This window comes from Pyxicephalus adspersus, chromosome 10 (assembly GCF_032062135.1).
Source record: "Pyxicephalus adspersus chromosome 10, UCB_Pads_2.0, whole genome shotgun sequence".
NCBI lineage: Eukaryota > Metazoa > Chordata > Amphibia > Anura > Pyxicephalidae > Pyxicephalus > Pyxicephalus adspersus.
Window position 1 is genome coordinate 59123989 of NC_092867.1, and position 23121 is coordinate 59147109.

General features: G+C 42.6%; 2 protein-coding genes across 2 annotated transcripts in view; both read left to right on the forward strand.

Moving 5' to 3' along the window:
- Positions 1–23121, forward strand: part of LOC140338906 (uncharacterized) — a 155616-nt gene that overhangs the window by 97892 nt on the left and 34603 nt on the right. Inside the window, exons 2-4 of the mRNA XM_072423223.1 lie at positions 19648–19931; positions 20327–21447; positions 21905–22026. Coding sequence (XP_072279324.1) covers positions 19811–19931; positions 20327–21447; positions 21905–22026 — 1364 coding nt within the window. The 5' untranslated portion in view covers positions 19648–19810. The remainder of the gene's footprint in view (positions 1–19647; positions 19932–20326; positions 21448–21904; positions 22027–23121) is intronic.
- LOC140338904 (uncharacterized) lies at positions 7–11935 on the forward strand. The gene is given in 4 exon segments (XM_072423222.1): positions 7–359; positions 2985–4258; positions 7231–7301; positions 9885–11935. Coding segments are annotated over 4 exon segments (3159 nt in total). The 5' UTR covers positions 7–310; the 3' UTR covers positions 11650–11935.

Genomic DNA, 23121 nt, shown 5'->3' on the forward strand with positions numbered 1-23121 from the left:
ATCAGGTAGGTGGAGCTGAGGGCCCCATAAACCCACCAGAGAGATGTCCCCGTCCTCTGTATTCCCGGGATTCCACACAGGAAGGTCAGGAGATCTCTCACCATCATCAGGTAGATATTGAACAATCTAATGTATGAACATGACGTGTGGCCCCTACAAGATGATAGCTTCATGATATGTTAGGTCCAACCATAAAATGTTCTATATTTCTATTATTCTGGTTTAGGGTGAAGATCTGATAGATATAAAAGTTGAGAGTGAAGAAGAGACGTCTGTGAGGGATGATCAGCAATATACGGAGGAGGCTGGAATGATGAGGACATTCATAGAGGAGGACACTCCTACACAGATCGGCACAGGTCAGCCATCATATATTCTTCTATCATCTCTGATTACTGATTGGACCAGAGTAGGGAGGGAGCTGAGTGATATAGGTCAATAATAGGATGGTAATAGTCCCCTCCCCCTTGTGGGTGTGTGAAGAGCATGCTCCTCCTGGTCATAGTTAAATAGTCAGTTTGATTGATAAAAGACACAAAACTGCATCAAGTTCCTCCACTAGGGGAAAAAAACATCCCAGGTATAAAACCCTATGGACATAGAACTTGCCGAAACTACTTCCTGAGGGAGCCAATTCTTCATTTTTTACACCTTACAGTGAAGAATCCCTTCCTTATCCAGTGTCCCATTAGATAATCCTACTTTAGGAATGCATACCACTAGCTGTGATTGGGGGTGTAAAATGACATCACAATCGGCTATTTCTGTTCTGTCTGCGTGTACATGTCCTATCATTTTCTATGGGATTCTTCTTCAGCATGTTCTACAGACCTCGGAGAGCTGCTGTGCCCCGCCCACCTTGTACTGTGAGATAACCCCGCCCACCTCGTACTGTGCGATAACCCCGCCCACCTTATACTGTGCGATAACCCCGCCCCTCGTACAGCAGCAGCATGTGAGCTGTGTCTGTGTCCATGCTGCTGTCATTACCCAATGTATAAACCTTCATATCTCCCACACCGATTGTTGTACAAACGTTAAATTTTCAGGGTACACAGGGGACCCCGAGAGCTGATACTAAACCTAAGTTCAGCTCTTAAACAGAAGTTGTGAGATTTTTATTTTTTTAAAATAATAAAAAAATACTTGCATATAAATTATTGTTTCTTTTTGTAGTGATTGGCTATTTCAAGACCAGCGTCCCTAAATGGAGTTTCCATATTAGGGACCCCCTATGGCATTGAGCATTAGGGTACTGCCAGTTGTCTGTGTGCTGTGGTGCCTCAAATATAAATGTGCCCGCTCACCAAAATGAATGCTGCGGTGAGGTGGCGTTGCGGTTACCCCTTCCTCATGCCATACCCAGCCTAGGGGGAGACGCTCAGTACCGCTCACTGCCGCCTGGAGCTAAATCTGCAGACGCTGCAGTGCGAGGGGCTGAGCGGCTGGCGGGGTGCCTGGTACACATAGCTGGGTGGTTTACGTCCGCATTGAGCTTGTGACCAACAGACAATTATCTCCTAAGACTTGACAAAACCCCTACATAGCAGTAATATGATTAATAGAGAAAAGGGTAAGTGTTTGTATACTGCACACAATGTACATGTTTAATTTGTGGGGTAGAAAGTAGCATGATATGGTGGGTATAACATTTTATATGGGGGGGTCATAGCTGGACACTTCTCATCCAGAGAACCCCGCCAGCCGCTCAGTCTGTGGATTTGGCTCCAGGTGGCAGTGACGGGTACTGAGCGTCTCCCCCTAGTCTGGGTACCATGGCATGAGGAAGGGGTAACCGCAGTGCCACCTCACCGCCAGTCTGAACACAGCTTTAAAGTTTGGCGAGCGGACAAATTTATATTTAAGGCACCACAGCACACAGACAATTGGCAGAACCCTAATGCTGCATGCCATGGAAGTGGCCCCGGGGGTCCCTAATATGGAAACTCCATTTGGGGACCCTGGACAGTTTTTACTTTATATAAAAGGCTAGATAGCACTTTGTTTTTTCAATTTTTTTTCAAACACAAAAAGGCAAAGCCCCTCCTCTTCTGTAATTATGCAGCGGCCTCATGGGATACATGCGCCATGAATCCCAGGGGGCTCCGGGAACAGACATTTCCACGCGGGTCTTTTCTGTTAGTGAAAGAGGGAAGATAGACACCTCACACATGCCCAGTAATACCGCCATTTTTTTTTTTTTTTTTACAAATTCAGCAGCATACGTCACAGATCTGTGCAAGTTAAGAGGTCATTTTTTTATTTCTACTTCTACATTAATGAGAAAAGATCCCTGATTGTTATTAGGATTTTATGTTTGGGACCCCCGTATCTGGCAACGTGTTCTGCTCAGGTGGCTAAAATAGGATTAGTATCAGCTCTCGGGGTCCCCTGTGTACACTGAAAATTTCAAGTTTCTTCAACAATCAGTGTGGGAGATACGAAGGTTTATACATTGGGAGTAATGACAGCAGCATGGACACAGACCTCATGCCGATGCTGCTGCTGTATGAGGGGCGGGGTTATCTCACAGTACAAAGTGGGCGGGGCACAACTGATCTCTGAGGTCTATAGGACACACCCACTGTCAGGGAGCTCACACTGAAGCAGAATCCCATAGAAAAAAAGATAGGAGATGCGCTCACAGACACAGCTGATTGTGACATCATTGTACCCGCCCAATCAGATGATAGTACACATTCCGAGGGTTAGATTATCTCATAGGACACTGGAGCTTAAACTTCTTTTTCTCCAGACACAAAGAGCGCCCCCTTGTGCTTTGTAAGGATCTTACAGTGAATAGTCTTATCAGTTTTGCCTTTTGACAAGGTGATGGGGAGGGGCTTCAAAGAGGGGAGGAGTCCCAGCTGCTTGGGACCTCCCCAGAGGACATCTGCTGCCTCCATCTACCTGATCCAGATGGAATGTTGGTTTGGGTGAAGTAACCCTCTCATATCCGGCCATTATATTTTTCTATTTTCCAGGACACTCCATGGAGAAACCCTCAAAGGATCGTATGACTTTATCTGCAGATTGTAAAATGGAGGCCATGACAGGAGATTGTGCGGGAGAAGAGACCATCAGCTCAGCTATGGATAGACCATCCAATCCCTCTGACTCTGAGCCTCCTTATGTGAGCGATGGTGCCGCCATTCCAGGGAACACATCATTTTCCTGTCCCGAGTGGGGGGAGAGTTTTATCTCTGAGCGAAGTCTTTCTGTACATCAGACGTCTCACACGCAAGAGAAGCTGCATTCCTGTTCTGAGTGCGGAGAATCTTTTCTTTATAAATATCGTCTTTATGTACATCAAAGAATGCACACTGGGGAAGAGCTTCATTCTTGTTCTGAGTGTGGGAAATGTTTTATCAATAAATCACAACTCGTTTTACATCAGAGGACTCACACAGGGGAAAGGCCATATTCCTGTTCTGAGTGTGGGAAAAGTTTTGTCCGTAAATCACAACTCATTATACATCATAGGACTCACACTGGTGAGAAGCCATATTCCTGCCCTGAGTGTGGGAAATGTTTTTCAGAAAAGTCTACTCTTACTGCACATCAAATCTGTCATACTGGTGGTAAGACATACTCGTGCCTTGAGTGTGGGAAAAGTTATCCACGCAAATCAAATCTTACCATGCATCAAAAATCTCACACGGGGGAGAAGCCGTACTCCTGTCCCGAGTGTGGGAAAAGTTTTGTCTATAAATCACATCTCTTTTCTCATCAGAGGACTCACACAGGGGAGAAGCCATATTCATGTTCTGTGTGCGGGAAAAGGTTTGTTAATAAATCACATCTCATGCCACATCAGAGGATTCACACGGGGGAGAAGCCATTTTCCTGCCCTAAATGTGGTAAAAGTTTTACACAAAAATCCCAACTAGCTGCACATCAAAGATCTCACAGCAGTGAGAAGCCGTTTTCTTGTTCTGAGTGTGGAAAATGTTTTGCGCGAAAACAACAACTTATTGCACATCACAGATTTCACATAGGTGAGAAGCCATTCTCTTGCTCTGAGTGTGGAAAATTTTTTGCAAGAAAAGAAGAACTTGTTATACATCAGAGATCTCACACAGGGGAGAAACCATTTCCATGTCCTGAGTGTGGGAAATGTTACGCACGAAAATCATTACTTATTAAACACCGTAACATTTCACACCAAGAAGAATCGCGATTGTGCCCTGAGGAACATTTCCCACACAAATCGGACCTTGATGAGAACTCTCACACAGATGATGCCGTATTACAGTCCTGAGTTCAGGAATATTTTCCTCAGGTTTTAGGGAAGGTGAAAAGAAACATTATGAGAAGGTGACGATTCTGCAGAGCAGTAAAATATAAAGGGTGTGGATAGACAATGTATAATAAAATAATAAAGAGATCTAGAAAATATCTGAATTTGTCATCATGGCGTCTTATAATATTGTGTGAGCTGGTGGGAAGAATCCCTTCCGGTAGGAGCGGAGGAGTCTTCAGTAGCAATCAGCACTTATGTTGGGTTATATTGGGGTCCCAGGTACCCTATAAGTTTTTGTATCTGCTAACAAACACCAATATTCACACATTGTAAAGATACACCGGATTGCATTTCATCTGGTGATCTGCACTATACTGATACAAGAAAACCCCCTTATACGTCTCTTCTCAAGGGGGAATAGATTCAGTTCAGCTAATCTCTCCTCATAGCGGAGCTCCTCCATTCCTTTTATTAGTTTAGTTGTCCTTCTCTGCACTCTCTCCAATCCCACAATGTCCTTTTTGTGAACTGGGGCCCAAACCTTACAATTATCCATAACCCTCCCCCCAACTATCTCCAATCCACCCTCCACTAGTGTCTGACCCCTGATTAATCTGTCTGCCACCTTATTTACCTGTCCCACCCCCCTCTGTCCTAGCAAAAAAACATAATATTGACCTCTCATCCATGGAAGCCTGGTCATGGGCCTTCCACAAAGTCCTACATCTTCAGTGGATTATATATTGAAGACTTCTTTCACACAGTGGAGGTGTAGATGGTAGAATATAGACCTCTCATCCATTCAAGACTATGGTGGTGGACCTTCTACAAGGTTTTAGTAAATGCTCCTTCAGTTCCTTTCACTGATAAGGAAAAACAAAACCTCCGTCCATGGTGAGATGATTTAGATAGTTTATTTAGAATAGAAGTTACAAAGTAAAAGATTAAAAGATAGAGCAAAGCAAAGCACACATGTGAGGAGACCCAATGGCATGATCAGAAGGTCTGACTAATACCCCCACGTGAGGACCATTTAACCTGAATTTCTGAACAGATGCCAAGTGGATAATAACAGTCACCATCACAAACACATTACATTGAAGGATCCTTTCACACATTAGAGGTCCTGGTAGAACATGGACATTTCATCCATACAAGACTATGGTGATGGACCATGTACAAGGTTCTACATCTTCTCTTCAGGGGTATAAATATAGATGGTGCCTCCACACTGGGGGGGGGGGGGGTTAGAAAAACAGAACATGGACCTCTCATCCATGCAAGCCTGGTCATGGACCTGCTACAAAGTTCTACATCTTCAGTGTATTAGATATTACACATTCATTAGTACATGGACTTCTCATCCTTAAAGGACTATGGTGATGGATCTTCGGAAATGTTCTACATCTCCGTTGGTGGCTTTTATTTTGAAGGTACCTTTTACACAGTAGAGGTGTAGATGGTAGAACATGCACTTCCCATCAATACAAGACTATGGTGATGGACCCTTCCACATCTTCTTCTCTTCAGGGGTATAAATGTAGATGGCTACTCCACACAGGGAAGAAAATGGGGTTAGAAAAACAGAACAACAGAACAAGGACTTCTCATAAATACATGACTATAGTGATGGACCTTCTGCAAGGTTATGTATCTTCTTCAGTGGATTTTGGATATCAAGGTTTCCTTTCACACAGTACAGCTTATTCATACATGGATCTTCTACAACAGGGGTTTGGCAAATTTTTTGGGCCACTAGGCCATTTCAGGAGGTCAAGAAGGCACACTAGGCCAGAAGAAACAAGGTGTCCAAGGAAAGGTTTTTCCCAACAGTCCCTGCAAGCGAGCAGCCTCAGTCTTCCGCTTATCCGCGGGGTAGTCTCTGTATGTGTGCAGGTGCTTGGCATCAAAATGCCCCTTGAGATTCGAACGCTTGAAAGTGCTGTTGGTGTTGTTGCACATTAAACACAGGGCTTTGTTGCCGTGTTAGACGAAGAATAATTTGTCAGTCCATTCGGGGTTGAAGACACGCCATTCGAGGCCAACCTTCCAGAGACTGGTAGCTGCGCGTTGCTTCTGCTGTTTATGCATAGTACAGTAATTGGGGTTACTCTGCGGGAACTCGATGATATCGTGGGAACTCGCGATAACGCGACAATTCAATTAGACCGGATCCAACAATAAATAAATAGGGGGGCGTTAGGCCGGACTGGAATACTGGTTAGGCCGTATCTGCAATGTTCTATATCTTCTTCAGTGGTTTTTTATTCAAGGTCCTTTCACACAGTAGAGGTCTTGGTAGAACAGTGACCTCCCATTCATACAAGACTATGGTGATTGACCTTCCACAATGTTCCACAGCTTCTTCTCCTCTCCAGTGGTAATTTCTATAGAGGACTTCTAAAGACATCACTAGGTGCTATCATTGGATCTGGAGGTGTCTGCCATTGGTTGAGGAAGATGGGTAAATAGCCCAATCCTAAAGATGGCTGATGACAAAGATACAATTTATGATTTGTTAATATACAGATGTTGTCACGGTATTAATGGGCGTGTCCTGTTTGTTGGGTGTAATTTCCATGTTTTCTGAGTATATAAATGGTAAATGTTGTCCCATGTCCACCTCTGAATATTTGGTCCCATTTCCAGGGACCTTGCTAATCAGTTCAGTTTCTACTAATATATATTGAAGGACAAGAAATGTTAGGGACCATCAGGTGGTGTTAATCATATTAGGAAGGACACATGGGAGCCACTCATTAGAGACGATACATTGATACGTTGGGTTTATCCAGTGGTCCCCTCATGGTTGATCACTTTCCACGTACAGCAGTGTGTAGCTCCTCCTCTAAACATTTCATTCATTCTACTTTTGGGATGATGGCGTCCCATGACTGAGGGGTTCATCAGAGTAATCTGTTATCATACCAGTAACCCTTCATTCACCCCATCCACTTCCCCCTGTACCATGCTCTTTGCATGGCCAGCCATTTCACCTGGTTGGTCTGAGTATGATGAACAGACTGGAAAGGGGTTTGGCCATGAAGGTGACCAACAGGTGAAGTTGGGTAATACCTGCACCTCCCAGTCCTGGAACAAAACATGCTATAGTAAGCTACAAATAGTAGAGGATGAACTTTGCTGCCCCTTTTAATGCCCCCCTGGAGGGAAGCCCCCAGCCACCTACAGAACTGTCCCTCACCAAATGATAGATATGATTAGTCCAGGAAAATGGCCTCTACAAATTACTAAATATTAGAGTTACCCCATGGCTAAAGATTGATTGCACCTCCAACTCCTGACAGAAAACTTGTGCAGGGGAACTGCTAAGAACTGAAACAATTACAGTCCACCAAAGTCAGCAGCCAATGAGTGGAGACCAATAAATCAGTAACAGAGCCTAAATGGATAAAACCAAATCACCTAAAGATTCACAGAAGAGTGTGAAGATCTCTGAAAAACCTTGAATCTGAGAGATTTCTTTAGGTGGACAGAAGATCCACTAAGGACCCCTCAAAACCCGGCCTAGGACGTCTCCATTATTAGGACACACTAGGTTCTAGGCAAGATCGGAGCTCACTTCAGCATGGGCATTCTTAGGGCTACAATTCCAGATTGTACTAGATCAGTGCAGGGGAATTTCTCAAATTGGTTGGCACAAACGGGGTTCAGGTCAGAATGGCAGAGTGTTGGGTAAGAGAGTTACTAGCAAAGTCTAGGTGGGCATGGCACAGACGTATTCTTGGCCATGTGTGGCATTCACAAGTTCTGGAGTGACTTTGGCAAGGAAAAAAATCTCAAGTGAACTTGGTACTGACAAAGCCTTGGGTAAGTGTGGTGGACACGTTTACATTTTAGGTTCAGGAGAGACTTCCCTCAAAACAAAACACAGGGACCCTGGGCTCAGGCTTCTGGGCTTTAAATTCATATTCAGGGTGCCAGACCTTTGGGACTTCAGAGGTAGACTTGGGGTGTTGGAGTACAGAGGAGCATGCAAGCTGCTGGACTGTAGAAGTTGACTCAGTGTTGTACTTCAGAGGAAGACTTTGGATTTCAGCAGAACACTTGGGTGATGGAACTCAGAAGCAGACTCTTGATGCTGGACTTTAGAAGAAGACTCAGGGTGTTGGACCTTAGAATAATAATTAGAAAATTGGACCTCAGAGGCATATTTAGAATGTTGGAGTTCGGAGGAAGACTCCAGGTGTTGGACCTTAGAGGACGGCTCTTGATGTTAGACTTTATAGGAATACTCAGGGTTTGGAACTTCAGAGGCAGACATGATAAATTACTTCAGAGACATACTCCATATGCTGGAGTATAAGCAAGAATCAGGATGCTGGACTTCAGAGACAGACTCCTCTGTGTTTGATAGAGGTGCTGAGTCCAAGCACACCCGCCAGATTCTCACCAACAAGGATTGATGGACGTGGCGGAAGTCAGAGCAAGTGAAGTCAGAAACTGGCAGAAGCTATACAGGGTCACCAACAAGGAGTCACTGGAGCACCGGGTCACTGGAGCACAACATCTCATGGACATATGAACGGACCCAGTGGTCAGACATTTATCTGATGCTCAGGCAGGATGGGCAGGTAGGGGGAGGGGATTTCTATGTCAGGGAAGGTTCAAGGTAGATCAAGGAAAATTTCTAGCAAAGTGTAATGTAGATGAGTTTGGTGACAACCCTTGTGATTATTACAGAAGCCGTATACCGGCACCTCGGAGATCCCTTCTTCAGGCTTCATACAATTCTGGAAAGGCTCCTAAATACCCCAGATTTATACCAGGAAAAGCAATCAAATGGCTGCCACTATACAAGACCCTACTAAGCAATGTCACCATAGTCCCTCCGCTCATCCCTATCAGTAACATAATTATATTCCCCCATTGGTGGGAGTGACGTCATCTATAAAGATACACACACAAGGGGTATGAATAAATTATTCCCCTGTCAATTCGACCATAATATTCGTGCACAATATTCATGCATTTCCCATTGTCACAATCGGCCACTAGATGGCAGAACGAGTCATTGTTTTAATAGGAACTGAAACGAGAAGTGTAGAGAGACTAGAACCCTTGTCAGAGAATTTCTCAGGGCTGTAGTTCCTCTGAGCTCCACAAGGAGGTGATCTAACAAATACTGAGATAGAAGGTATCTATGGAAACTACGGACAGGGAGTGTCTATATGAAAACAGGAAGTGATGTCAGCTATAGACCGGAAGTTCCATGTGGGATAAAGCAAACAGGAAGCATTACTGAGAAGGTAATGAAATATTATTTTATGTTTTACATCTCCGTCCTTGGTGTTTAGAGTCACTGCAGCACCTTTTATCACCTGCAGGTGGTGCTATGCACATATATGGTGTGGAGATATATAATTACCCCTTCTGGGTCAGAACATTTCTCTATTTCTGGGTTCTGAACACTTTCAATCCCTTCCTTATCCGGAGCTTAAACTTCTTTTCCTCCAGACACAAAGAGCGCCCCCTTGTGCTTTGTAATGACCTTACAGTGAATAGTCTTATGAGTTTTGCCTATTTTGACAAGGTGAGGGGAAGGGGCTTCAAAGAGGGGAGGAGTCCCAGCTGGTTGGGACCTCCCCAGAGGACATCTGCTGCCTCCATCCACCTGATCCAGATGGAATGTTGATTTGGGTGAAGTTACCCTCTCATATCTGACCGTCGTATTTTTCCATTTTCCAGGACACTCCATGGAGAAACCCTCAAAGGATTGTTTGACTTTATCTCCAGATTGTAAAATGGAGGCCATGACAGGAGATTGTGCGGGAGAAGAGACCATCAGCCCAGCTATGGATAGACCATCCGATCCCTCTGTCTCTGAGCCTCCTCCTACTGTGAGCGATGGTGCCGGCATTCCAGAGAAGAAGACATTTTCCTGTCCTGAGTGTGGGGAGAGTTTTATCTCTGAGCGAAGTCTTTCTGTACATCGGAGGTCTCACACGAAAGAGAAGCTGCATTCCTGTCCTGAGTGCGGAGAATCTTTTCCTTATAAATATCATCTTTCTGTACATCGAAGAATGCACACTGGGGAAGAGCTTCATTCTTGTTCTGAGTGCGGGAAACGTTTTGTCTGTAAATCACAACTCATTATACATCAGAGGACTCACACAAGAGAGAAGCCATATTCCTGTTCTGAGTGTGGGAAAAGTTTTATCCGTAAATCACAACTCACTTCTCATCATAGGACTCACACAGGGGAGAAGCCATTTTTCTGCCCTGAGTGTGGCAAATGTTTTTCTTTAAAGTCTAGTCTTTCTGTACATCAAATCTCTCATACTGGTGCGAAGAAATACTCGTGTCTTGAGTGTGGGAAAAGTTATCCACAAAAATCAAATCTCATCATGCATCAAAAATCTCACACCGGGGAGAAGCCGTATTCCTGTCCTGAGTGTGGGAAAAGTTTTCTCTATGAATCACAACTCATCATACATCAGAGGACTCACACAGGAGACAAGCCATGTTCATGTTCAGAGTGCGGGAAAAGTTTTGTACGTAAATCACAACTCGTTGAACATCAGAGGACTCACACAGGGGAGAAGCCATATTCATGTTCTGAGTGCTGGAAAGGTTTTATCAATAAATCACATCTCATTTCTCATCGGAGATCTCACACAGGGGAGAAACCATATACCTGCCCTGATTGTGGTAAAAGTTTTGCACAAAAATCCCAACTAGTTGTACATCACAGGACTCACACAGGGGAGAAACCATATTCCTGTCCTGAGTGTGGCAAATGTTTTTCAGTAAAGTCTAGTCTTACTTTACATCAGGCCTGTCATGCTGGTGGGAAGACATACTCGTGTCTTGAGTGTGGGAAAAGTTATCCATGCAAATCAAATCTTATCTTGCATCAAAAATCTCACATGGGGGAGAAGCCGTACTCCTGTCTCGAGTGTGGGAAAAGTTTTGTTTATAAATCACTACTTATTTATCATCAGAGGACCCACACAGGGGAGAAGCCTTATTCATGTTCTGAGTGTGGGAAAAGTTTTATCAATAAATCGCAACTTATTTCTCATCAGAGGACTCACACAGGGGAAAAGCCATATTCCTGCCCTGAATGTGGTAAACGTTTTACACAAAAATCCCAACTAGTTGTACATCAGCGAACTCACAGAAGTAAGAAGCCATTTTCTTGCCCTGAGTGTGGAAAATGTTTTTCACGAAAAAAAGAACTTGTTGTTCATCAGAGATCACACACAGGGTAGAAACCATTTCCTGAGTGTGGGAAGTGTTACTGTTACCACTCCGCCTGCAGATCACCTGCTCAGCATGCTGCTACCTTGATTCACTGTTTTCCAGTCTCATCACCATTCCCAAGCAGAAGTCTTCTGATCTGTGTCACCCCCTGGTGGAAGACCCTGGGGGCTGTAACCTGGTGATCTCCTTGCAGCAAAGTAGTCCAGAGGCCAATAGGTTCACCGGCCCATAACGCATTTCAGGGTGTGCTGGTGAAGATTGGGGGTCACTCAGATTCTGATCTTCAGGTAATCCAGTGTCACCTGGCGGGGGGAGGGGGATCCGTAACATTTATGCACAAAAGTTATTACTTCTTAACCATCAAGTTTAAAGGAAAGTGAAAAGCAACATTATGAGGATGTTAGGATTCTACAAATAAAGGTTGTGGATAGAAAATGTAATAAAATCAATAAAGATATTTAGAAAAAATCTAAAGTTGTCATCATGGTGTCTTATAACATTGTGTGAGGTGTTGGGGAGATTCCCTTCTGGTAGGAGAGGAGGAGTCTTCTGTAGGAATCAGCGCTTAGATTGGGTCCCAGGGTCTCCATATTGCACAGGTCACAGGAGAGAAGTGATCAGCACTTATGTTGGGTTATATTGGGGTCCCAGGTACCCCATAAACTTTTATATTTGATAGCAAACACCAATGTTCACATGTTGAGGCGATACTCCGGGGTGCAGTTCATCTGAGCTCCACTTAGTGGTGATCTGCACTTTGCTGATACAAGAAATCTCTATGGAAGTGGTGTCAGGTACAGACAGGAAGTCTCTATGGAAAGCAGGAAGTGATGTCAGATATAAGTAGGAAGGGTTGGGTGAGAGCTGAGCTGGGGTTAGAGAAGACATTGCTTGAAGTGGCAGCACACATGTGATATCCACATCTATAATAAGACTGTCAGAAAATCACTTTATTCTTAATTACTTAATTTCCTATAGGGTGCAGAGGGCGGAGTCTTAAAACTAATCTTGTGGTGAGCTATCAAATTTTAACATAGTAGGTTAGGTTGAAAATGTAATGAATGTAATCGCTCTTTGGAAATCCGTGAAGGCTCCAAATATAATGTAAAAACCAGCAATGGGTTAGTGAAGACTTTTTATATATAGCCTCATTGTAGGTCAGGTTGAAAAAAGACATAATTCCATTAAGTCCAACCACTAGGGAAATAAACATATCCTAGATATAAAACCCTATAAGACATAGTTGGTCCAGAGGAAGGCAAAAAAAACCCCGGGTACAATTTGCTTCAACGGGAAAATCCTTCCTGATTTCATGAGGCAATCGGATGTTCCCTGGATCAGCTGTCTCTGTTATCTTTACTTTAAATCCTTAATCCCCAGTTATATTCTGTGCTTCTAGAAATCATCCAGCTTTTTCTTAAAGCAATCTATAGTAGTTGCTGAAACTCCTTCCTGAGGGAGCCGATTCCACATTATCACAGCCCTTACAGTGAAGAATCTCTTCCTTATCCGGAGCTTAAACTTCTTTTCTCCAGACGCAAATAGCGCCCCCTTGTGCTTTGTAATGACATTACAGTGAATAATGGGGAAGAGAGTTCTCTATATGGACCGTTTATATATTTATACAGGGTGATCATATCCCCCCTTATACGTCTCTTCTCAAGGGAGAATAGATTCAGTTCAGCTAATCTCTCCTCATAGCGGAGCTCCTCCATTCCTTTTATTAGTTTAGTTGCCCTTCTCTGCACTCTCTCCAATCCCACAATGTCCTTTATGTGAACTGGTACCCCAACCTGGACTGCATATTCCAGATGTGGTGTGACTAATGCTTTGTACATGGACAGGATAATGAGCCGGATTCATCAAGCAAAATCAGAAGTTTGTGTGCGTGTATTCCTGATCCGGCATGGGACCCCTCAAACCTATTAACAGATTCAGCCGTTGGGAATACGCTATGAAGGGTTCAAATGTTTCAAACATATATATTACCTGGGAAATAAACATATTTTTAAATGACCTAATATTTTCGGAAAGACTTAACTGATTTCAGCTCTTTACATAGGCGCCAATCTAAACGCTTATGATGACCCGAGGATCAGCCTGGTGATAAATCTCTGCGAATTCGGGCAGACCTCACTTTTATCAGTGAACTAGATAATCCAACCACGTTCTTGTTTGCTTCCATATATATATATAGATATCTATAATAAATATAGTAATAAAATATGAAAAGATAGATTTATTTATAATATATATGTATTTATATATCATTTTATTTATACATATATATATATATGGCTTGTCATTTTTAGGCTTGGTCTACACGGACTGTAACGCATGTAAACATTTCTGCCACGTTTTTAGTCACTTTTACAAGGGATTGTAAACTGTTTAAGAAAGCTTCCTTTGAGAACAATGGGGGCTTTTATAAGTGTGTTTAGCAGGACTTTGGAATCTGGAAGCCCCCTTTAATAAGGAGACTCCCACATCTACGCCACCCCACCCTGGAAAATGAGTACAGGGGTACATAAAACCCCTTACTCATTCCCTAAAAGGGGAAAAAATATGTGCAAAAAAAATAAGAGGAGGGTTTAAGGTTCAAGTAACTTAATAATATGTGTTTTGTGTAACTTAAACTTTTTTTTTTTACAGGTTATCCCACAATGAAAGGATAATTCCCACGGCTGCATTCTTGTGATGAGCACAGCCGTACTACTCCTGGCAGTGTGGGATCCCCAAGCACTAGGCGTTAAATGAGGACAAGGCTCCCCATTCACCTCTAGTGCGGAACGGATGAACAGAGGAAACTCTGATGACGGCCCAAGCATCATCAGGGATCGGTAGAACTAGTACAAGTTGATAATCGAAAATCCGGCCATCGATAATCCGGGTCCTTCAGCTTCCTGGTATGAATAGCCCTTGCATTCTCACGGAGGAAGAAGCCGATTCCGTTCGTGTGTAGTTCTTTCAGTTGCCAGTAGATGACGCTAATACATTATAATTACAGGCGATTCAAAAATACGGAATTTGGGAAAATTCTGCACTCCTCGGGTCCGGAGGTTGCCGGATTTTTGAATGTCAACCTGTAGAAGAAAAAGGTAAAAGACAGGCTGTTGTAGGGCAAAACTGAAATTTTATTTATTTATTAATTCTATACACTAAACAGTCCTCCTGATCTGGACCTATGCTAACATGGGTTCACTGTTCTAGAGATTATAAAGTGGTCATTAAACAATATATAATAACGGCATACCTTGATTTCCGTCTGACGTGTTTCGCCCCGTGGCGCTTCTTCAGGGAATTGGGGGAACCTTAAAAATTGTGACAATATATGATGTGATCAATATAAAGCAATGACATTATGTTATAGAACAATACAGAAATCAATGTATTACTATGTAAAGAGCTTACTTGATACAATTGCTGAAACTTTTTTGACCAAATAGAACAAACGTCTGGTAACGGCTGATGCTCAAGATAAAAAAAGAAGGTTTGGACGTACTGATCAAAAGAAAAAGATATAAAGGTATAGAAAGAGTTAACCTGTGTTTAGTATAAAACTAATAAGGAAAGGGATAGTTTCCTGTGTGCCCAGCCTGGGAATTACAATGTGAGTTTTTAGGGGTAAAGACAGTTTTTTTCAGGGCAGGACTGTTTTTTTATAAAACAATAAAGTTTATTTCAATCAAAAATATTACAAAACTAGACAAAGATGACCTTGCTAGTCCTAATGCTAGGTTGCATTAGTCCTAATGCTAACATAGGAGCGCTAAGCTAGGCAACAAATAGGCGTTCGGTACAGGTAGTTTAGGTCCTGTTCAGACAGTAATAGTTTCGTCTCCCACCCGACGCGTTTCGCCTAATAGGGCTTCCTCAGGGGTTTGTTGGGGAGACTTATCGGTGTCCTTGTGTGAGAGCGGCGGGCATAGAAGCCGGGAGCAGCGGATCTCAAAGCTCCTATATATTAACGTTTCAAACTATTTATTCAGAACAAATTTACCTATCAAGGAATCATCACCCAAACGCCCCTTCCATCCAAAGGATGTTCCATTCCCAACAATAGGCTTTTACTTTGCTTTCCCTAAGCACTACGGCTTTTATCTCATAAGGAGTATGAGGACAAATTGGCCCCCACAGACAAGATTTCAGTAATATTCTCAAGTGGTTTTTCTACAAGAAACCCATCTTAAGACAGGAGATACATTGCGTCTCCCGGGTCGGTGAGGTGATTGCGTCCTCCTACCCCAAGAAGAAAAGAGGGGTGGCTATAATCTCTCGTAAATCATTTCCAATTACTTGATGTTCATATAGACCATACAGAAAATGGTTATTCAGGGTACCACCTACTCTCTCCTGAACATCTATGTACCCAATGGCCCTAATGCCCACTCTTTACTTTTATCAGGCCATTTTCCAAATCTAATAGTAGGTGGGGATTTTAACTTGGCCCCAGACCCTAAAGTGGATAGACACACTCCCGCTCGAGTGTTTTATACAATTTTATGGAATCATTGTCCCTCTTAGACCCCTGGAGAACAAACAATCCAACCCAGAGAGATTATTTGCGCTGGTCCAAGGTACATAAGACTTTTTTATAGATTTTTTCTTAACCCTCAACTCCACAAAATCTCGAAAACGGTGTATCAGCCGATCTTTTTATCCGATCACGCCCTAGTATTGATGAAACTAGAATTGGCAGATCCAATTGCTTATTCCCCTAAATGGCGCATCCCCACATACGTATCCTCCTCCCCAGCATTCCGATCTTTCTTACAAGGATGACAACTTCAAACATTGGGAGGACCCGGTTTTGCTTTGGGAAACAGGAAAAGCAGTTTTGAGAGGCCAAATTTCGTCCTATGTAATTAGACGAAGAACAGAAAATTAAAAACTATGCAAGTCCTTACATGACAATGTGGCGGCAGTTCACAGAACTCATATTCTTGATCCAACGGACAAAAATAGACGAGCCTGGTTCCAAGCAGCAATGATTTTAGATAATTATTCATACAAGACTATGGTGATGGATCTTCTTCAGTGGATTATATATTGAAGGTTCCTTTCACACATTAGAGGTGTAGATGGTAGAACATGGAACTCTCACCTATACAAGACTATGGTGATAGACCCTCTACAAGGTTCTACATCTACTTCAGTGGATTTTATATTGAAGGTTCCTTTCCAAACCATACCTCTGTCCACGGGGTGATGATTTAGAGGGTTTATTTAGAATAGAAGTTACAAAGTAAAAGATTAAGAGCTGGAGTAATGCAGAGCACACATGTGTGGAGACCCAAGGGCACAATCAGAAGGTCTGACTACTAGCCCCGAGCAAGGACCATTTCAGCTGAATTTCTGAACAGATGCCAAGTGGGGCCCCAAAAAGATATATTGTTCTTGTTACATTACACCAGCATTGTAGAATCAACATGACATTACATCCAAATTTTCTACATCCTAATGAAGAAATAATTCTTACTATTGTCTCAACCATCTCCACCAAGGCTGGATGATAACAGTCACCATCACAAACATTACATTGAAGGAACCTTTCAAAAAGTACGGTAAGTCTTGGTAGAACATGGACCTTTCATCCATACAAGACTATGGTAATGGACCATGTACAAGGTCCTACATCTTCTCTTTAGAGGTAAAAATATAAATGGCTCCTCCACACTGGGGGGGGGGGTTGTTATCAGGAAAACAGAAGATGGACCTCTCATCCTTGCAAGCCTGGTCATGGACCTTCTACAAAGTTTTACATCTTCAGTGTATTAGATATTAAAGGTTCCAATCATACATTAGTACATGGACTAAGGTTTTCATCCTTAAATGACTATGGTAATAGATCTTCCATAATGTTCTACGTCTCATTCAGTGGATTTTATATCGAGGATACCTTTTACACAGTAGAGGTGTAGATGGTAGAGCATGGACTTCTCATCAAAACAAGTCTATGGTGATGGACCTTTTCATGATGTTCCACATCTTCTTCTCTTCAGGGGTATAAGTGTAGATGGCTACTCCACACAGGTAAGAAAATAGGGTTAAGAAAACAGAACAACAGAACATGGACTGCTCATCCATACAAGACTATAGTGATGGACCTTCTGCAAGGTTCTTTATCTTCTTCAGTGGATTTTTGATTTAAAACTTTCCTTTCACACAGTAAAGCTTATCCATACATGACTATGGTGATAGACCTTCTACAATGTTCTTCATCTTCTTCAGTGGATTCAGTAGATATAAAACTTTCCTTTCACACAGTAGAGATCTTGGTAGAACACGGACCTCTCATCGATACAGGACTATGGTGATGGACCTTTCAAAATGTTCCACAGCTTCTTCTCCTCTCCAGTGGTAATTTCTATAGAGGACTCCTAAAGACATCACTAGGTGCTATCATTGGATCTGGAGGTGTCTGCAACTGGCTGAGGAAAATGGGTAAATAGCCCAATCCTAAGGATGGCTGATGACAAAGATACAATTTATGACTTGTTAATATACAGATATTGGCACGCTATTGCTGGGCGTGTCCTGTATGTTGGGTGTTTTCTGTGGATATAAATGCTAAATGTTGTCACATATCTACCTCTGAATATGTGGTGGCCTTTCCAGAGACCAGGCTAATCAGTTCAGTTTCTACTAATATATTTATTGAAGGACAAGAAATGTAGGGGGACCATGGGGTGGTGTTATTCATATTAGGCAGGACACATGGGGGCCACTCATTAGAGACGATACATTGATAAGTTGGGATTATCCAGTGGTTGCCTAATGGGTGATCACTTTCCAGGTACAGCAGTGTGTAGCTCCTCCTCTGAATATTTCCTTCTTTCTATTTTTGGGATCCATGGTTGAGGGGTTCATCAGAGTAATCTGTTATCATACCAGTAACCCTTCATTCACCCCATCCACTTCCCCCCGTATTATGCTTTTTGCATGGCCAGCCATTTCACCTTGTTGGTCTGAGGATGATGAACAGACTGGAAAGGGGTTGGCCATGAAGGTGACCAGCAGGTGAAGTTGGGTAATACCTGCACCTCCCAGTCCTGGAACAAAACATGCTATAGTAAGCTACAAATAGTAGAGGATGAACTTTGCTGCCCCGTTTTATGCCCCCATTCCGAGGGGGAGGTCCCCAGCCACCTACAGAACTGTCCCTCACCAAATAATAGACATGAATAGTCCAGGATAACAGCCTCTACAAATTACTAAATATAAGAGTTACCCCACAGATAAAGATTGATTGCATCTCCACCTCTTGACAGAAAGTCTTGGTGGGCATGGCACAGACGTAGTCTTGGAGTGACCTTGGCACAGAAAAAAATCTCAAGTGAACTTGGTACTGACAAAGCCTTGGGTACGTGTGGTGGACACTTTTATATTTTAAGTTCAGAAGGCACTTCCCTCAAAACAAAACAGAGGGACCCTGGGCTCAAGCTTGTGGGCTTTAAATTCAATTATCATGGTGCTGGACCTTACAGAGATTCTTTGGAACTTCAGATGTAGTTTTGGGTTGTTGGAGTACAGAGGAGCATGCAAGCTGCTGGACTGTAAAAGTTGACTCAGGGTGTTGTACTTCAGAAGAAGACTTCAGGTTTCAGCAGAAGATTTGGGTGTTAGACCTCAGAGGCAGACTCTTGATGCTGGACCTTAAAGGAATATTTGAAATGTTGGACTTCAGAGGAAGACAAAAGCCCAGGTTTTGGGACCTTAGAGGATTCGGTTGATGTTGTACCTTAGAGGATGTTGGACTTTATAAGAAGACTCAAGGTTTGGAACTTCAGATTTAATGAATGACTTTAGAGACATACTCCATGTGCTGGAGTATAAGAAGAATCAGGATGCTGGACTTCAGAGACAGACTTTGGGTCCTCTGTGTTGGAGACAATGTTTGATAGAAATAACGAGTCCAAGCACACCCGTCAGATTCTCACCACACCATCCAACAAGGACTGATGGACCGGTGGTTGTACCAGGATGAAGTTTTCTGACACATCTATGCAGATGGGAGATGACTATGGATAGCAGAGCACAGTACAAATATGGCAGCCATTGTGTGATCCATTGCCAGGCCGGAAGTCAGGCCAAGTGTAGTCAGTAACTGGCAGAAGCCATACAGGGTCACCAACAAGGAGTCACTGAAGCACCGTCAGGAGATCCCTCACCATCATCAGGTAGATGTAGTCAAAGGCCCCATAAAGTGATTGAACTCTTTGACATGTGGAGATGATGTGTGACCCCTACAACATGATATTTACCATGTGAGGTCCCATGACCAATACTTTTATGTTACAGATGTGATTTACTGACATTCTATTGATTTAGGGTGAAGATCTGATGATCATAAAATCTGAGACAGAAGAAGAGACGTCTGTGATGGATGATCAGCAATATACGGAGGAGGCTGGAATGATGAGGACATTCATAGAGGAGGACACTCCTACACAGATCAGCACAGGTCAGCCATCATATATTCTTCTTGTATCTCTGTTCACTGATTGGTCCTGAGTAAGGAAGAAGCTGAGTGGTACCAGTAAATATTAGGTTGGTAATAGTCTCCTTCACCTTGGTAATAACTGGGGATTAAGGATTTAAAGTAAAAATAACAGAGACTGCTGATCCAGGGAACATCCGATTGCCTCATGGAATAGGGAAATATTTTTTCCCCTCCTAGTCATAGTTACACAGTTAGGTTGGAAAAAGACAAGTTCAACTACTAGGGAAATAAACATCCCAGATATAAAACCCCATGGACATTGTTGGTCCAGAGGAAGAAAAAAAACCTTTTATACTTTTATGATTTGGGTGAAGTAACCCTCTCATATCCGGCCATCATATTTTTCTATTTTCCAGGACACTCCATGGAAAAACCCTCAAAGGATCGTCTGACTTTATCTCCAGATTGTAAAATGGAGGCCATGACAGGAGATTGTGCGGGAGAAGAGACCATCAGCCCAGCTATGGAAAGACCATCCGATCCTTCCGACTCTGAGACTCCTCCTCCTGTGAGCGATGGTGCCGGCATTCCGGAGAAGAAGACATTTTCCTGTGCTGACTGCGGAGAATCTTTTCTTTATAAATATCATCTTTCTGTACATGAAAGAATGCACACTGGTGAAGAGCTCCATTCTTGTTCTGAGTGTGGGAAATGTTTTGTCCATAAATCACAACTCATTATACATCATAGGACTCACACAGGGGAGAAGCCATTTTCCTGCCCTGAGTGTGGGAAATGTTTTTCAGAAAAGTCTAGTCTTACTGTACATCAAATCTGTCATACTGGTGGGAAGACATACTTGTGTGTTGAATGTGGGAAAAGTTATCCACGCAAATCAAGTCTTACCATGCATCAAAAATCTCACACGGGGGAGAAGCCATACCCCTGTCCCGAGTGTGGGAAAGGTTTTGACTATAAATCAAAACTTGTTTTACATGAGAGGACTCATACAGGGGAGAAGCCATATTCATGCTCTGAGTGTGGGAAAAGTTTTGTCAATAAATCACATCTCAATACTCATCAGAGGACTCACACAGGGGAGAAGCCGTATTCATGTTCTGAGTGCGGGAGAAAGTTTGCCTATAAATCATATCTTATTACTCATCAGAGGATTCATACTGGGGAGAATCCACATTCCTGCTCTGAGTGTGGGAAATGTTTTTCTATAAAGTATTTTCTTTCTGAACATCTGAGGTGCCACACAGGGGAGAAACCATTTTCCTGCCCTGAATGTGGTAAAAGTTTTGCACGAAAATTCCAGTTAGTTGTACATCAGAGATCTCACAGCGGCGAGATGCCATTTTCTTGCTCTGAGTGTGGAAAATGTTTTAGACGAAAACAAAACCTTATCACACATCAGAGGATTCACACAGGAGAGAAACCATATTCTTGTCCTGAGTGTGGGAAATGTTTTGCACGAAAAGAAATACTTGTTATACATCAGAGATCTCACACGGGAAAAAGCATTTCCATGTCCTGAGTTTAGGAAATGTTACGTATGAAAATGATTGCTTATCAGACACTAAGATCTCACGCCAAAAACATTCACGATCCTGACCCAAGGAACATTTCCCACAAAAACTGGACCTTGATAAGAACTCTTTTGCTCAGGTTTTAAGGTAAAAAGAGACAATATGAGAAAGTGAGAATTGTGCAGAGCTGTAAAATTCAAAGGGTGTGGATAGACATTGCATAATAAGATTAATAAAGATATCTAGAAAAAAGCTGAAGTTGTCATAATGGTGTGAGGTGGCGAGGAGATTCCTGTAGGAATCGGTACTTATGTTGGGTTATATCGGGGAAACAGGAGAGGAGTGTTCAGAAGGGGTCAGCGCTTATATTGGATTATTTAGGGGTCTCAGAAACCCCATAAGATTTCGTAAGTGATAGCAAACACAAATATTCACACATTGAGACGATACTCTGGGTTGCAGTTCTTCCGAGCTCCACTTGGTGGTGATCTACACTTACTGATACAAGAAATCTCTATGGCAGAGTTGCTGTCGGATATAGACCGGAAGTGGCCATGGACAGCAGGAAGTGATGAAAATGAAAAGTTATTAGAATTTACTTTTCCAGACAGAACTTACTTGAAATTCCTATTGCTCAATTTCTAGATTATCTAAATCTAACCAGTGTAAGCAGGAAAGATCCGGATGGTTTAGGATTGCCTGCAAATGTCGTAGACTTTTCTAAATGCATTTTAGGATTTGGAAAATATTTCAGCAGCGCTCTTTCAAGGTCTCTGCAGAAACCCGCAGTTTTCTCTCCAATGATTTCCCTGCATCTTGTAGTTCAGTACATTGAAGTGTAGAATCTGTAATAACATGAGGTTGGTAAGCCCGGCCATATCGGTGAGCTTATTCCGGCCCTTCTTCCTCCATAAACGGCCTAATATCATCCAAGCATGAAAAAGAGAATTACTCCCAGACAACATGGCCGTCTTTATAATCTCCCCATCAGAGAGGAGTTACCATGTTATGCACACTGACAACTGGCAGCTGTCCGATGATTTGTTCTACGGAGATAATTGCTAGAACTAACATACTGGGAATTATATTTCCCTTCAAGAAACTCTTCTTTCAGTTTCACCAAGTTTAGCAACATTTTTGTGGTTGGTGTCAAAGTGCCGTCTGACACTTGATGCGCAACACACATTTCCCCACCTACTAGATTATAAGCTCTTCGGGGCAGGGTCCTCCCCTCCTGTATCACTGTCTGTATTAGTCTGTCATTTGCAATCCCTGTTTAATGTACAGCGCTGCATAATATGTTGGCGCTATATAAATCCTGTTTATTAATAATAACAATAATAACAACACTTTTATTACACAGAATACATAACGCTTTCCCATTGCATTCAATTACTCCAAATGACTTTGTCCAAGCCTCCTGGAATGATCTTCCTCTATCTGGTATTGCTGTACTCCCTTTTGGGTGTTCAAGACTTGGAATCTACAAAAACACAAATTTTAAAAAAATATATAGCACCCAATATGAATCTATACTATTCCAAAAATAACACTATTAGTTAACACTAAAGAAAGGGATATTCCCTGAATCTACGGCAGTAATTCTCAGCTGGGGTTCCTTTTGAATTTTCTGACCACCAGGGGGCAATGTTCCACTGACCACCAGGGGGCAATGTTCC